Raw genomic sequence first — 17,742 nt, 5'->3', positions numbered from 1 at the left:
GATTTTTCAATTTTTCGATTTCTCGGTTTTTCAATTTTTCAATTCTTAAGTTCTAGATTTTCCGTTAATTTTTTTGTGTTGCTTGATGTTTTGATTTGTCGATTATTTAAATTTCTTTTTACAATTTTTTTCAATTTTTCAATTTTTCATTTCTTCAATTTTTCGTTTCGGTTTCTTATTTTCATTGTTTCCAATTTTTCGGTTTTTCAATGTTCTGATTTTATAATTTTTCTTTGATCAACGCGAAATTTTTCCTTTTTTGAATTCTCTCAATTTTTCGATTTGCAATTTTTCGGTTTTCAATTTTTCGTTTTAGAATTTTACCGTTTTTCAATTATTGGATTTTAAAACTATACATTTATTCGGTTTTCAATTTGTACATTTTTAATTTTTCAATTTTTCGGTCTTTTAATGTTAAAATTTTTCGACTTTACACATTAACCATTCTATAATTTTTCGATTTTACAATATTTTGGGTTTTCCAATTTTTTTTATTCGATTCATTTTTTCTTCTTTCCAATTTTTCGATTCTTGAGTTTTTTTCTATTTTTTAGTTTCTCCATTTTTAGTTTTTCAATGGTCCAATTTTTCGTTTCTTTAATTCTTCGATTTTTCAATTTATTTTCCCCGATTTTTTAGTTTTTCCATTTTAATTTGCTGATTTTTCAATTTTACGATTTTACAACTTTTCGAATCGAAAAAATGGAAAAATTGCAAAATCGTGAAATTGAAAAATCAAATGGAAAATTGAAAAAGTAAAAAATTAAATTTTTGAAAAATCTAAAAACTGGAAATTAAGAACTTAAAAAATTAAAGAAGCGAACAATTTAAATTTCTTTCCATTTTTTGATTTTTAATTTTTCAATCTTTCATTTCTTCAATTTTTCGTTTCGGTTTCTTATTTTCTTTATTTTTTCAATTTTTCGGTTTTTCAATATTCTGATTTTATCATTTTTCTTGAATCAACATGAAATTTTTCCTCTTTCGAATTTTTTCAATTTTTCGATTTTCGATTTTTCGGTTTTTAATTTGTCAATTTAGAATTTTTCCATTTTTCAATTATTGGATTTTAAACAATTTTTCGTTTCGGTTTCTTATCTTCTTTATTTTCTCAATTTTTCGGTTTTTCAATTTTCTGATTTTATCATTTTTCTTTTATAAACGTGAAATTTTTCCTCTTTTGAATTTTTTCAATTTTTCGATTTGCAATTTTTCGGTTTTTACTTTTTCAGTTTAGAATTTTTCCATTTTTCAATTATTGGATTTTAAAACTTTTACATTTATTCGATTTTTTCGATTTATCAATTGTTAATTTTTCAATTTTTCGATCTTTTACTGATACAATTTTTCGATTTTACAAATTGACCGTTCTATAATTTTTCAATTTTACAATTTTTTGGGTTTTCCAATTTTTTTCATTGGATTTGTTTTTTCTTCTTTCCAATTTTTCGATTCATGATTTTTTTTCTATTTTTAAGTTTATCGATTTTTAGTTTTTCAATGTTTCAATTTTTCGTTTCTTCAATTCTTGGATTTAATTCAATTTTTCGATTTTTCAATTTTTTCCGATTTTTAGTTTTTCGATTTTTGATTTGCTGATTTTTCAATTTTACGATTTTTCAACTTTTTGAATCGAAAAAATGGAAAAATTGCAAAATCGTAAAATTGAAAAATGAAAATCAAAAATCAAAAAACTAAAAAGTAAAATATGAAAATTTTGAAAAATTTAAAAATTAGAAATCAGGAACTTGAAAAATTGAAGAATCGAAAAATTTGAATTTCTTCTTTTAATTTTTTGATTTTTAATTTTTCAATTTTTCCATTCTTCAAATTTTCGCTTTTTCAGTGTTCCGATTTTATAATTCTTCGTTTTTTCAATTTCAATTTTTTCAATTTTCGTTACTTTTTTTCTTCAACTTTACAACATTGTTTTATTTTTTTTTATATTTCGACTTTCGGTTTAGGGTATTTTCTTTATTTTTTCAATTTTTCGGTTCTGCAATATTCTGATTTTATAATTTTTCTTTTATCAATGTGAAATGTTTCCTTTTTTCAATTATTGGATATTAAAACCTTTTACATTTATTCGATCTTTACAATTTGACTATTCTACAATTTTTTGATTTTACAATTTTTTGGATTTTACAATTTTGTAATTCGCTCCGTTTTCTCTTCTTTCCAATTTTTTGATTCATGAATTTTTGTTTCTCCGTTTTTAGTTTTTCAATGTTTCAATTTTTCGTTTCTTCAATTCTCCATTTTTTTTTTCAATTTTTCCATTTCTCAATTTTTCAATGTTTCAGTTTGGGATTTTTTCACTGTTTCGATTCTTTAATTTTCCTTCCGTTTTTAGGTTTTTCAATATTTCAGCTTTGGAATTTTGCAATATTTCGTTTCTTCAATTTTTCAAATTTTTGATATTGTGTTTTCTCGGTTTTTAAATTTTTCGATATTTTAATTTTTCAGTTTTTAAAGTTTTAGGTTTTTAGATTTCTCACTATCTCGACTTTTCGATTTCTCAGTTCCATGATTTTTCAATTTGTCGAATTTTTAAAATTTAGATTTTTGTTCTCGATCATTCAATTTTCTGAGTTTTCAGGCTTAGATTTTTTTTGTTGTTCAATTCTTGGATTTTTAAAATTTTTGTTTTTTAAATTTTCCTATTTATCAACTTACTGCGATTTCAATGTTTGGATTTTTTGATTGTTCAATTTCTCGATTTTTTGAATTTTTAGTTTTTGATGATTTTTTTTTCAAAAATTTTCAGTTTTTTAATTTATTAACTTTACGATATTTCAGTTTTACGATTTTTAATTTTTTTTATTTTTCAGTTTTCAATTTTTGACGTTTCTAAATTTTTCGATTTTTCAATTTTTCGAATCAAAAAATGGAAAAACTGTATAACTGATAAATCAAAAATGAAAAAACGAAAAAGAATAAAATGAAAAAACTTTAAAAAACCTAAAAATTAGAAATCAAGAAAAAACTTACTTAATTTCTTCTTTCAATTTTGATTTTTAATTTTTCAATTTTTCAGTTCTTCAGTTTTTTATTTCTTCAAATTTTCGATTTGCAATGTTTCGTTTCGGTTTTTTATTTTCTTTCTTTTACAATTTTTCAGTGTTCCGATTTTATAATTTTTTGTTTCAATTTTTCGTTCCTTCAATTTTCCGATTTGCAATGTTTAAATTTTTTTTCAAGTTTTCACTTTTAAATTTTTCGATTTTCTAACTTTTTTCGATTAAGAATTTTTCAATTCTTCAATTTTTCGTTTAGATTTTTTATTTTCTTTATTTTTTAAATTTTTGGATTTTAATATTTTTCCATTTTCCAATTATTATTGGATTTTAAAACTTTTTACATTTATTCGATTTTTCAATTTTTCGAGTTTTAATTTTTCAATATTTCGAGCTTTTAATGTTACAATTTAGACGATTCTATAATTTTCCGATTTTACAATTTTTTGGGTTTTTAAATTTTTTTATTCGATTCGTTTTTTCTTTCCAATTTTTAGATTCATGATTTTTTCTATTGTTTAGTTTCACGATTTTTAGTTTTTCAATGTTTCAATTTTTCGTTTTTTCAGTTCTTCCATTTTTTTGGAATTTTTCGGTTTATCAATTTTTTTTGATTTTCCGGTTTTCTTATTGTTTCCCGATATTTTAATATCTAGATTTTCAATTTTTCGATTTTTTTCAATTTTCCAATTTTTCAACTTTTCGAATCAAAAAAATGAAAAAACTGTAAAATTGATAAAAAAATATAAAAACGAAAAATAATAAAATGAAAAAAACTTTGAAAAATCTAAAAATTATTAATCAAGAACTTGAAAAACTGAAGAATCGAAAAATTTTAAATTCTTTCAATTTTTTTATTTTTAATTTTTCAATTTTTCATTTCTTCAAATTTTCGATTTGCAATGTTTTGTTTGGGTTTTTTATTTTCTTTTTTCTTCTTCAGTGTTCTGATTTTATAATTTTTTGTTTTTTCACTTTTATTTTTTTCAATTTTTCGATTTGAAATGTTTCAATATTTTATTTATTTTTTCTTCAATTTTACCACATACAACTCATCAAGTTTTTCAGTTTTTCGATTTTCTAGCTTTTTTCGATTTGTATTTCTTCAATTTTTCCTTTTTTGAATTTTTCAATTATTGGGTTTTAAGATTTTTACATTTATTCAATTTTTCGATCTTTAGAAATTGACGATTCTATAATTTTTAGTTTTTCCAATTTTCTGGATTTTCAAATTTTTTTATTCGATTCGTTTTTTCTTCTTTCCGATTTTTCGGTCCATGATTTTTTTTTTATTTTTTAGGTTTCGCGATTTTTGGTTTCAATGTTTCAATTTTTCGTTCTTTCAGTTCTTCGATTTTTTTGCAATTTTTCGGTTTTTAAATCCTTTTCCGATTTTTTAGTTTGGGGATTTTTGATTTTTGGATCATTCAATTTTGAAATGTTTCAACTTTTCGAATCAAAAAATGGAAAAATTGCGAAATTGATAAATCAAAAATGAAAAAACGAAAAAGTATAAAATGAAAAACCTTCAAAATTTAAAAATGGGAAATTAAGACTTGAAAAATGAGAAACCAAAATTCAAAAAATGGAAGATTAAAAATTCAGTAAATTAAAAATTGGTAAATTGCAAAAACGAAATATGTATTCTAAAATCGAAATATTGAAAATTAAAGAAATCTGAAAATCGGATAACTGAAAATCCAAAAATTGCAAAATTTGCAAAATCGGAAAATTTAATAAGGATAAATTATAAAATCGGAAGAAACACTGAAAAAATAAATGAAATGAAAAAACAAAAAATTGTGATATAAAATCGAGAAAATGAAAAATAAAAATCAATAACGTGGAAAATTGAAGAAAGGAAGAATTGAAAAATCGAAAAATTAAAAATTGAGAAACTGAAAAATCCAAAAATGAAAAATTGTATTTACGAAAAATTAAAAAATTATTGAAAAAACGAAAAATTTTGAAACCGAATCATTAAAAAAAGAAAGAAATGAAAAAAACAAAACTTTTTCTCCTTTTTCTCGGTTTTTAAATTTTTCGATATTATAATTTTTCAGTTTTTAAAGTTTTAGGTTTTTAGATTTCCCACTATCTCGACTTTTTGATTTTTCAGTTCCATAATTTTTCAATTTGTCGAACTTTTAAATTTTAGATTTTTTGTTCTCGATCATTCAATTTTCTGAGTTCTCAGGCTTAGATTTCGTTTGTTGTTCAATTCTTGAATTTTTAAAATTTTTGTTTTTTAAATTTTCCTATTTATCAACTTACTGGGATTTCAATGTTTTGATTTTTTGATTGTTCAATTTCTCGGTTTTTTGAATTTTTAGTTTTTGATACGATTTTTTTTTTCAAAAATTTTCAGTTTTTCAATTTATTAACTACGATATTTCAGTTTTACGATTTTTATTTTTTTTATTTTTCAGTTTTCAATTTTTGACGTTTCTAAATTTTTCGATTTTTCAATTTTTCGATTAACTGATTTTTTGATTTTCCCATTTCTCTATTGCTTGATTTTTCAATTCTTTCTTCAATTGTGATTTTTCAATTTTTCGATTTCTGGATTTTTCAATGTTTCAGTTTGGGATTTTTTCACTATTTCGATTCTTTAATTTTCCTTCCATTAGGTTGTTCAATATTTCAGCTTTGGAATTTTGCAATATTTCGTTTCTTCAATTTTTCAAATTTTTGATATTATGTTCTCTCGGTTTTTAAATTTTTCGATATTTTAATTTTTCAGTTTTTAAAGTTTTAGGTTTTTAGATTTCTCACTATCTCGACTCTTCGATTTTTCAGTTCCATGATTTTTCAATTTGTCGAATTTTTAAATTTTAGATTTTTTGTTCTCGATCACTCAATTTTCTGAGTTTTCAGGCTTAGATTTTTTTTGTTGTTCAATTCTTGAATTTTTAAAATTTTTGTTTTTTAAATTTTCCTATTTATCAACTTACTGGGATTTCAATGTTTTGATTTTTTGATTGTTCAATTTCTCGGTTTTTTGAATTTTTAGTTTTTGATACGATTTTTTTTTCAAAAATTTTCAGTTTTTCAATTTATTAACTACGATATTTCAGTTTTACGATTTTTATTTTTTTTATTTTTCAGTTTTCAATTTTTGACGTTTCTAAATTTTTCGATTTTTCAATTTTTCGAATCAAAAAATGGAAAAACTGTATAACTGATAAATCAAAAATGAAAAAACGAAAAAGAATAAAATGAAAAAACTTTAAAAAACCTAAAAATTAGAAATCAAGAAAAAACTGACTTAATTTCTTCTTTCAATTTTGATTTTTAATTTTTCAATTTTTCAGTTCTTCAATTTTTTATTTCTTCAAATTTTCGATTTGCAATGTTTCGTTTCGGTTTTTTATTTTCTTTCTTTTACAATTTTTCAGTGTTCCGATTTTATAATTTTTTGTTTCAATTTTTCGTTCCTTCAATTTTCCGATTTGCAATGTTTAAATTTTTTTTCAAGTTTTCACTTTTAAATTTTTCGATTTTCTAACTTTCTTCGATTTAGAATTTTTCAATTCTTCAATTTTTCGTTTAGATTTTTTATTTTCTTTATTTTTTAAATTTTTGGATTTTAATATTTTTCCATTTTCCAATTATTATTGGATTTTAAAACTTTTTACATTTATTCGATTTTTCAGTTTTTCGAGTTTTAATTTTTCAATATTTCGAGCTTTTAATGTTACAATTTAGACGATTCTATAATTTTCCGATTTTACAATTTTTTGGGTTTTTAAATTTTTTGATTCGATTCGTTTTTTCTTTCCAATTTTTAGATTCATGATTTTTTCTATTGTTTAGTTTCACGATTTTTAGTTTTTCAATGTTTCAATTTTTCGTTTTTTCAGTTCTTCCATTTTTTTGAAATTTTTCGGTTTATCAATTTTTTTTTGATTTTCCGGTTTTCTTATTGTTTCCCGATTTTTTAATATCTAGATTTTCAATTTTTCGATTTTTTCGATTTTCCAATTTTTCAACTTTTCGAATCAAAAAAATGAAAAAACCGTAAAATTGATTAAAAAAATATAAAAACGAAAAATAATAAAATGAAAAAAACTTTGAAAAATCTAAAAATTATGAATCAAGAACTTGAAAAACTGAAGAATCGAAAAATTTTAAATTCTTTCAATTTTTTTATTTTTAATTTTTCAATTTTTCATTTCTTCAAATTTTCGATTTGCAATGTTTTGTTTGGGTTTTTTATTTTCTTTCTTCTTCTTCAGTGTTCTGATTTTATAATTTTTTGTTTTTTCACTTTTATTTTTTTCAATTTTTCGATTTGAAATGTTTCAATATTTTATTTATTTTTTCTTCAATTTTACCACATACAACTCATCAAGTTTTTCAGTTTTTCGATTTTCTAGCTTTTTTCGATTTGTATTTCTTCAATTTTTCCTTTTTTGAATTTTTTCAATTATTGGGTTTTAAGATTTTTACATTTATTCAATTTTTCGATCTTTACAAATTGACGATTCTATAATTTTTCGATTTTCCAATTTTCTGGTTTTTCAAATTTTTTTATTCGATTCGTTTTTTCTTCTTTCCGATTTTTCGGTCCATGATTTTTTTTTATTTTTTAGGTTTCGCGATTTTTGGTTTCAATGTTTCAATTTTTCGTTCTTTCAGTTCTTCGATTTTTTTGCAATTTTTCGGTTTTTAAATCCTTTTCCGATTTTTTAGTTTGGGGATTTTTGATTTTTGGATCATTCAATTTTGAAATGTTTCAATTTTTCGAATCAAAAAATGGAAAAATTGCGAAATTGATAAATCAAAAATGAAAAAACGAAAAAGTATAAAATGAAAAACCTTCAAAATCTAAAAATGGGAAATTAAGACTTGAAAAATGAAGAAACCAAAATTCAAAAAATGGAAGATTAAAAATTCAGTAAATTAAAAATTGGTAAATTGCAAAAACGAAATATGTATTCTAAAATCGAAATATTGAAAATTAAAGAAATCTGAAAATCGGATAACTGGAAATCCAAAAATTGCAAAATTTGCAAAATCGGAAAATTTAATAAGGATAAATTATAAAATCGGAAGAAACACTGAAAAAATAAATGAAATGAAAAAACAAAAAATTGTGATATAAAATCGAGAAAATGAAAAATAAAAATCAATAACGTGGAAAATTGAAGAAAGGAAGAATTGAAAAATCGAAAAATTAAAAATTGAGAAACTGAAAAATCCAAAAATGAAAAATTGTATTTACGAAAAATTAAAAAATTATCGAAAAAACGAAAAATTTTGAAACCGAATCATTAAAAAAAGAAAGAAATGAAAAAAACTTTTTCTCCTTTTTCTCGGTTTTTAAATTTTTCGATATTTTAATTTTTCAGTTTTTAAAGTTTTAGGTTTTTAGATTTCTCACTATCTCGACTTTTCGATTTTTCAGTTCCATGATTTTTCAATTTGTCGAATTTTTAAATTTTAGATTATTTCTTCTCGATCATTCAATTTTCTGAGTTTTCAGGCTTAGATTTTTTTGTTGTTCAATTCTTGAATTTTTAAAATTTTTGTTTTTTAAATTTTGCTATTTATCAACTTACTGGGATTTCAATGTTTTGATTTTTTGATTGTTCAATTTCTCGATTTTTTGAATTTTTAGTTTTTGATACGATTTTTTTTTCAAAAATTTTCAGTTTTTTAATTTATTAACTTTACGGTATTTCAGTTTTACGATTTTTAATTTTTTTTATTTTTCAGTTTTCAATTTTTGACGTTTCTAAATTTTTCGATTTTTCAATTTTTCGATTAACTGATTTTTTGATTTTCCCATTTCTCTATTGCTTGATTTTTCGATTCTTTCTTCAATTGTGATTTTTCAATTTTTCGATTTCTGGATTTTTCAATGTTTCAGTTTTGGATTTTTTCACTTTTCCGATTCTTCAATTTTCTTTCCATTTTTCAGTTTTTCAAGATTTCAGTTTTGAATTTTTTCACTTTTTCGATTTTTCAATTTTCCTTCCATTTTTCAGTTTTTCAGTATTGCAGTTCTGAGATTTTGCAATGTTTCGGTTCTTCAATTTTTCCATTTTTTGATGTTTCGATTTCTCGGTTTTTCATTTTTCGATAGGTATTTTAATTTTTCAATTTTTAAGTTCTAGATTTTCCGTTAATTTTTTTGTTTTCCTTGATGTTTTGATTTCTCGATTATTCGATTTTTCAAGTTCTCGGTTTAGATTTTTTGGTTTTCCAATTCTTCGATTTTTAAATTGTTTAATTTTTAGATTGTTCAATTTCTCTTTTTCTCTCCGGACAAACAGGACACAGGCAGACAGACAGACGGACGGAACGGAAGACCTATTTTTCCATGATTTTTTAATTTGTCGAATTTTTAAATTTTAGATTTTTTGTTCTCGATCATTCAATTTTCTGAGTTTTCAGGCTTAGATTTTTTTTGTTGTTCGATTCTTGAATTTTTAAAATTTTTGTTTTTTAAATTTTCCTATTTATCAACTTACTGGGATTTCAATGTTTTGATTTTTTGATTGTTCAATTTCTCGATTTTTTGAATTTTTAGTTTTTGATACGATTTTTTTTTCAAAAATTGTCAGTTTTTTAATTTATTAACTTTACGATATTTACGATTTTTAATTTTTTTTATTTTTCAGTTTTCAATTTTTGACGTTTCTAAATTTTTCGATTTTTCAATTTTTCGATTAACTGATTTTTTGATTTTCCCATTTCTCTGTTGCTTGATTTTTCAATTCTTTCTTCAATTGTGATTTTTCAATTTTTCGATTTCTGGATTTTTCAATGTTTCAGTTTTGAATTTTTTCACTTTTTCGATTTTTCAATTTTCCTTCCATTTTTCAGTTTTTCAGTATTTCAGTTCTGAGATTTTGCAATGTTTCGGTTCTTCAATTTTTCCATTTTTTGATGTTTCGATTTCTCGGTTTTTCAATTTTTCAATTTTTAAGTTCTAGATTTTCCGTTAATTTTTTTGTTTTGCTTGATGTTTTGATTTCTCGACTATTCGATTTTTCAAGTTCTCGGTTTAGATTTTTTGATTTTCCAATTCTTCGATTTATAAATTGTTTAATTTTTAGATTGTTCAATTTCTCGATTTATAGATTTTTCAATTTTTCGGTTTACCGATTTTTTTCATAAAAAATGTTTCAATTTTTCAATTTTGGTGTAATTTGAAAACGGTATTAATAATACATTTAGGCGAATAAAGTAATAGACGGGCTTGATAAGCCTTGTTTGCTCTACAGTGTCTAAATTGTGTTTGAATAATATAATAATTATCTCGAATATTAAAATTAATATTTAATATATAATTATATTATACTTTTATGACCCATGTCCGGTAGTCCTCTATCCCAGCGCGTCAGGTAAATTAAAGAAGAATTGCTTAATTAAAGCCAACTCTGAACCAAAATGTTCTTCACGAAACGACAATCAGTACGCGATTTTTTAAAAAACAAATAAATCATGTTTGTGGGTAACCAGAGTCGCAAAAAATATACAGGACGTTCAGTGTATTTATTTTTTGACTTTTTCATTTCTAAAAATCGTATCAATGTGTGTAAAATTAATATTCGTGGAACGAAAATCACAAAAGCCATTTATTATTGTCAAAATCAACGACCTTTAATAAACCAAGAACAAACGAAGCACTTTACAAGTTTTAATGTTTATAACGATTTTTTTTTTATATATAAAAAAAACATAATCAGTCTTTTCGTATAATTACATTAATAACCCGCGCACTCATATTTCAGTCGAGCTTAGTACCTCTCTATTTTAACCTCCCGCAAAATCTGTTCCTCTTTTACGCAGATGACGTCCCTGTCAACCTCCATTTCGAGGATACGTGGTGACTCTGCCTTTGTTTTAGTGCACGGTTCAACTTTGACCCTCACGTCATCGTTGATTTCCATCTCGAGCTCGTCTACACTCTCCTCCGCGAAATGATACTCCGTCATCGTTACCGACGGCCAGCCGCCGCTGCGTTTCAAATAATCCGAAGTCCGTCTATAGCAGTGCCCGTTGTAACTGGTCGGACTTTCCAGTTTGAGATGCTTAGCGACCTCGCTCGGAAATTTTCCGAAGGCGTGTACGCCGACTACTTGATTCGAGCACCTTCCTTGTCTATACGCCATGAAGAAGCGCCGATGACTAGTACACGTCGGTCTAAGCGACGCATATTTCCGATATATCTCGATCAAGTTCATTTCAGCTATGACGTTATCAATGATAAAAGACCGCTTTCTGTTCGCCCTCACTTGCGGTATGTTTACTATTAACGTCGATCCTTTATCTTCTATGTGGTCTACGGTCATCTGCACGAACTCGTGGGTTCGGCATGCCCCAGCGATGCCAAAAATGAAGGCAACCTAAATCGCAATCGATTAATATTCACAAAATACAAGATTGGTAATTACCTTCATCAGCAAATATCTTTCGTCGGGTGCTTCGAGAAGGAATCTCTTAAGCTGGGTCCTCGAGAAGATCCTCGACTTCTCGGCACGGTAGCCAATCGAGTTCTTTTTCAAGAAGTCTGTCAACTTTGTGAACGACTTTATGTCGGCGCCCTCTCTTACGGCGAGGGAGGCTTTTAGCTTTGAGTACTCGGAATAGAGAGTCGAAGATTTGAGGTGCTCCGACTTTTCGACGAAATAAGCGAGGAGAACGTTCTCGGTTATGGCTTCCGCTCCGTGCTTCTTACGCCAATCTTTAAAACTATTATACGAGGTTTCGTACGTTTTCTTTGATCGCTCGGGCAAGGAACTGTACCTTCCACTGCTTGCGGCGCTCGCAACGTCTGGAAGAGGGCGTCCAGGTCACTGTCAGTGCTCGAGTGGCGCAAGGTTTATGTACTAGTATAGAGTTAAATAATCATAATCTGGCGCAAACGACACTGGAAAACTATGGCGTCTCGATACCGTTTACACGATTCACAATAAAAAATTGGTCGAAGGTCATTTCGACAGAACTTCCCTTGCCTATGAAGTACTCAACAAATCCCGTTTCTTTGAAAAATTATATTTTTTTTGCGATTTTTGTTTTCTTATAACCTCTATAAAGTAAAACGCTGCTGCAGCTTTTTGAGTTGAATATTTCAGTTCTTCAATTTTTCCATATTTTTGTTTCTTCAGTTTTGCGATTTACAAATTTTCGACTTTTAGACTTTTCAATTTTTCGACTTTTGGATTTCTCAATTTTTCAAATTTTAATTTTCCGATTTTTCGTTTCTTTAATTTTTTTATAGTTTTTCAATTTTTCAATGTTCCGATTTTATAATTTTTGTTTTTTCAATTCCAATATATTCAATTTTATGATGCGCAATTCTTCGAATTTTCATCTTCAAATTTTTCAGTTTGTCGATTTTCCAACTTTGGATATTTCAATTTTTGAATTTTCAATTTTCCAGTTTTTCAATTTTGCAATTTTTTGTTTTTTCGTTTTCTCTTTTCTTCCAATTTTTTAGTTTTTCGATTTTTAATTTGCTAATTTTTCAATTTTACAATTTTTCAACTTTTCGAGTTGAAAAAATTACAAAATCGTAAAATTGAACAATCGGAAATGAAAAAACGAAAAAATAAAAAGCGAAAATTTTGAAAAATCTTAAAATTGGAAATCAAAAACTCAAAAAATTGAAGAAGCAAAAAATTGAAATTTCTTCTTTCAATTTTTTGATCTTCAATTTTTCAATTTTTCGATTCTCCAAATTTTCGATTTTTTATTTTCTTTGTTTTTACAATTTTTCGCTTTTTCAATTTTAGATTTTTTAGTTTCATCATTTTTCAATATTTCGTTTCAATTTTTTCTAGTTTTCGTTTTAAATATGTAATAATATATAACTTTTGAAATACGTCACTTTCTTGATTTTACGATTTTAGAATTTCTTCATTCTCCAATTATTGAACTTTATAACTTTTTCATTTATGTACTTTTTCAATTTTTTGGTTTTTAATTCTCTCGATATTTAATTTTTCACTGTTTCGATCTTTGAATCTTACAGCTTTCCGACTTTACAATTTTGACCATTCTACAATTTTTCGATTTGACAATTTTTAAGTTTTTCAATTTTTCGATTCATTTTCAATGTTTCCATTTTTCGTTTCTTCGATTCGATTTACAAAATTTCGATTTTCCAGTTTTCAATTTTGCAATTTTGTATTTTTTTAATTTTTCTTTTTTCCAATTTTTCAAACTTTTCGGGTCCAAAAAATGGAAAAATTGCAAAATCATAAAACTGAAGTAAAATGCGAACATTTTGAAAAAGCTAAAAATTGGAAATCAAGAACTTGAAAAATTGAAGAAGCAAAAATTCTAATTTCAATTTTTTTATTTTCTTTATTTTTACAATTTTCCGATTTGCATTTTTTTAATTTTTCGGTTTTTTTTTTTAATTTTAGAACATGCAACACAAGTCTTCATTTTCAAATTCTTCAATTTTTCCATTTTTCGATTACATTTTCCAATTTTTCGGTTTTTAATGTTCTGATTTGATATTTTTTTATCGATGTGAAATTTTGCCTTTTTTGAATATTATAATTTTTCGATTTGCAATTTTTCGGTTTTTAATTTTTCGATTTTAATACTTTTCCATTTTTCAATTACTTAATTTTAAAACTTTTTACATTTATTCGATTTTTCCATTTTTTGATTTTTTATTTTTCAATATTTAGATCTTTTAATGTTGCAGTTTTGACGATTCTATAATTTTTTTGGATTTTACAATTTTTTGGGATTTCCAATTTTTTTCTTTCCAATTTTTAGATTCATGATTTTTTTTAGATTCTTAAGTTTCTCGATTTGCAACTTTTCGGTTTTCCAGTTTTTCGATTTTGCAATTTTTTGTCTTTTCATTGTTTCATTTTTTACAAAAAAAAAAGAGATTTCCGCTTTCAATTTTTTGATTCTTCAGTTCTTCGATTTTTTTTAATTTTTCGGTTTTCCAATTTTTTTCCCGATTTTTTAGTGTCTGGATTTTACATTTAAAATGAAAAAAACGAAAAAGTATAAAATGAAAAAAACTGAAAAATCTAAAAATTGGAAATCAAGAACTGGAACTGAAGAAGCGAAAAATGTTAATTTCTTTTTTCAATGTTTCCTTTCGAGGTTTTACTTTCTTTCTTTTACAATTTTTCGATTTTTCATTTCTTCAATTTTTCGTTTAGATTTTTTATACTCTTCATTTTTTCAATTTTTCGATTTTAATATTTTTCCATTTGTCAATTACTGGATTTTAAAACTTTTTACATTTCTTCGATTTTTCAATTTTTCGAGTTTCAATTTTTCACTATTTCGATCTTTTAATGTTCCAGTTTTTCCGATTTTACAATTTTTTGGGTTTTTCACTTTCTTTATTCGATTCGTTTTTTCTTTCCAATTTTTTTCTGATTTCTGATGATTTTTTTCTAGCGTTCAGTTTCACGATTTTTAGTTTTTCAATGTTTCAATTTTTCGTTTTCTCAGTTCTTCCATTTTTTTGGATTTTTTCGGTTTTTCATTTTTTTTCCAATTTTCTCTTTCAATTTTTCTTATTCTTTAGTTCTTCGAACTTTTTTGATTTTCCGGTTTTCCTATTGTTTCCCGATTTTTTAATTTCTAGATTTTCAATTTTTCGATTTTTTCAATTTTGCAATTTTTCAACTTTTCGAATCAAAAAATGGAAAAACTGTATAATTAATAAATCAAAAATGAAAAAACTTTGAAAAACCTAAAAATTAGAAATCAAGAACTTGAAAAACTGACTTAATTTCTTCTTTCAATTTTGATTTTTAATTTTTCAATTTTTTATTTCTTCAAATTTTCGATTTGCAATGTTTCGTTTCGGTTTTTTATTTTCTTTCTTTTACAATTTTTCAGTGTTCCGATTTTATAATTTTTTGTTTCAATTTTTCGTTTCTTCAATTTTCCGATTTGCAATGTTTCAATTTTTACATTATTAAAAAAAAGACCGTTGGGATCCCCGACAAGATTTTACATTGTTTAAAAAAAAAGACGGTTGGGGATCTAAGGAGGTTTTACAATATAAAAAAAAACAGTTGGGAGCCCAGAGAAGGTTTTACATTATTTAAAAAAAGGTCAGTTGGGATCCCTGAGGTTTTACATTATAAAAGAAAAACAGTTGGGACCCACGAGAAGGTTTTACATTATTTAAAAAGAAAGGCAGTTGGGATCCCTGAGGTTTTACATTATTAAAAAAAAGACGGTTGGGATCCCCGAGGTTTTACATTATTTAAAATGAAAAGACACTTGGAGTCCCCGAGAAGGTTTCACATTATAAAAAAAAAAAAACAGTTGGGACCCCCGAGGTTTTACATTATTTAAAAAAAAGGCAGTTGGGATCCCCGAGAAGGTTTTACATTATTAAAAAAAAAGCAGTTGGGATCCCCGAGAAGATTTTACATTGTTAAAAAAAAAGACGGTTGGGAACCCAAGGAGGTTTTACATTACAAAAAAAAAAACAGTTGGGACCCACGAGAAGGTTTTACATTATTTAAAAAGAAAGGCAGTTGGGATCCCTAAGAAAGTTTTACATTATTAAAAAAAAGACCGTTGGGATCCCCGAGGTTTTACATTATTTAAAATGAAAAGACACTTGGAGTCCCCGAGAAGGTTTCACATTATAAAAAAAAAAAAACAGTTGGGACCCCCGAGGTTTTACATTATTTAAAAAAAAGGCAGTTGGGATCCCTGTGAAGGTTTTACATTATTAAAAAAAAAGCAGTTGGGATCCCCGAGGTTTTACATTATAAAAGAAGTTGGGAGCCCAGAGAAGGTTTTACATTATTTAAAAAAAGGTCAGTTGGGATCCCTGAGGTTTTACATTGTTTAGAAAAAAAAGACGGTTGGGACCCCAAGGTTTTACATTATAAAAAAAAACAGTTGGGCCCCACGAGAAGGTTTTACATTATAAAAGAGAAACAGTTGGGATCTCTGAGAAGGTTTTACATTATTAAAAAAAATACAGTTGGGACCCCCGCGAAAGTTTTACATTATTTAAAAAAAAGGACAGTTGGAAACCCCGAGAAGGTTTTACATTATTAAAAAAAAGACAGTTGGGACCCCCGAGAAGGTTTTACATTATTTAAAAAAAGGCAGTTGGGATCCCCGACAAGGTTTTGCACTGTTTAAAAAAAAGACGTTTAGGACCCCAAGAAGGTTTTACATTATAAAAAAAAACAGATGCGACCCCCGAGAAGGTTTTACATTATAAAAGAAAAACAGTTGGGAACCCCGAGAAGGTTTTACATTATAAAAAGAAACAGTTGGGACCCACGAGAAGGTTTTACATAATAAAAGAGAAACAGTTGGGAGCACTGAGAAGGTTTTATATTATTTAAAATGAAAAGATACTTGGAGTCCCCGAGGTTTCACATTATAAAAAAATACAGTTGGAAATCCCGAGAAGGTTTTATATTATAAAAAAAAAAACTTTTGGGACCCCCGAGAAGGTTTTACATTATAAAAGAAAAACAGTTGGGAACCCCGAGGTTTTACATTATACAAAGAAACAGTTGGGACCCACGAGAAGGTTTTACATAATAAAAGAGAACAGTTGGAAGCCCTGAGAAGGTTTTACATTATTTAAAATGAAAAGACACTTGGAGTCCCCGAGAAGGTTTCACATTATAAGAAAAAGGACAGTTGGAAACCCCGAGAAGGTTGACATTATAAAAAAAAGACAGTTGGGACCCCCGAGAAGGTTTTACATTATTTAAAAAAAAGGCAGTTGGGATCCCCGACAAGGTTTTACACTGTTTAAAAAAAAGACCCCAAAAAGGTTTTACATTATAAAAAATAACAGATGCGACCGCCGAGAAGGTTTTACATTATAAAAGAAAAACAGTTGGGAGCCCCGAGAAAGTTTTAAATAAAAAAAAAAAAAACACGAGAAGGTTTTATATTATAAAAGAGAAATAGTTGGGAGCCCTGAGAAGGTTTCACATTATAAAAAAAAAGGACAGTTGGAAACCCCGAGAAGATTTTACATTACTAAAAAAAGACAGTTGGGACCCCCGAGAAGGTTTTACATTATTTAAAAAAAAAGACAGTTGGGATCCCCGACAAGGTTTTACACTGTTTAAAAAAAAAGACGTTTGGGACCCCAAGGTTTTACATTATAAAAAAAAACAGATGGGACCACCGAGAAGGTTTTACATTATAAAAGAAAATCAGTTGGGAGCCCCGAGAAAGTTTTACATTATAAAAAAAAAACAGTTGGGACCCACGCGAAAGTTTTACATTATAAAAGAGAAACAGTTGGGAGCCCTGAGAAGATTTTACATTATTTAAAATGAAAAGACACTTGAGGACTCCGAGAAGGTTTCAGATTAAGTATTAAAAAAAAAGACAGTTGGGACCCCCCAAAAGGTTTTACATTATTTAAAAAAAAAAATGGTTGGGACCCCAAGAAGGTTTTACATTATTAAAAACAAAAGACAGTTGGGACCCCAGAGGTTTTACATTATAAAAAAACAATTGGCACCCCGAAAAGGTTTTACATTATAAAAAGAAACAGTTGGGACCCACGAGAAGGTTTTACATTATTTAAAAAAAAAGCAGTTGGGATCCCCGACAAGGTTTTACATTGTTTAAAAAAAAAGAGGGTTGGGAGCCCTGAGAAGATTTTACATTCTTTAAAATGAAAAGACACTTGAGGACCCCGAGAAGGTTTCAGTTTAAGTATTTAAAAAAAAAACAATTGGGACCCTCCAAAAGGTTTTAATTATTTAAAAAAAAGACG

The 17,742-nt window shown here is 26.1% G+C and overlaps 1 protein-coding gene across 4 annotated transcripts in view; it reads right to left on the bottom strand.

Annotated features, from left to right (window-relative positions):
* Positions 1–17,742, bottom strand: part of LOC135143710 (zinc finger protein 383-like) — a 61,297-nt gene that overhangs the window by 22,755 nt on the left and 20,800 nt on the right. The window contains exons 3-4 of one of the 4 annotated variants that reach the window (XM_064075617.1): positions 11,426–11,805; positions 10,710–11,377 (exon numbers count right to left, since the gene is read on the bottom strand). The exons of the other annotated variants lie outside the window; for them this stretch is intronic. Coding sequence (XP_063931687.1) covers positions 10,769–11,377; positions 11,426–11,805 — 989 coding nt within the window. The 3' untranslated portion in view covers positions 10,710–10,768. Of the gene's footprint in view, positions 1–10,709; positions 11,378–11,425; positions 11,806–17,742 lie in introns of those variants that run through there. 4 annotated transcript variants of the gene reach the window in all.

This window comes from Zophobas morio, unplaced genomic scaffold (assembly GCF_036711695.1).
Source record: "Zophobas morio isolate AGI-343-1 ecotype UQ-CSIRO unplaced genomic scaffold, CSIRO_AGI_Zmor_V1 ptg000074l, whole genome shotgun sequence".
Lineage (NCBI taxonomy): Eukaryota > Metazoa > Arthropoda > Insecta > Coleoptera > Tenebrionidae > Zophobas > Zophobas morio.
This window is presented reverse-complemented; position numbering and strand designations above follow the sequence as displayed.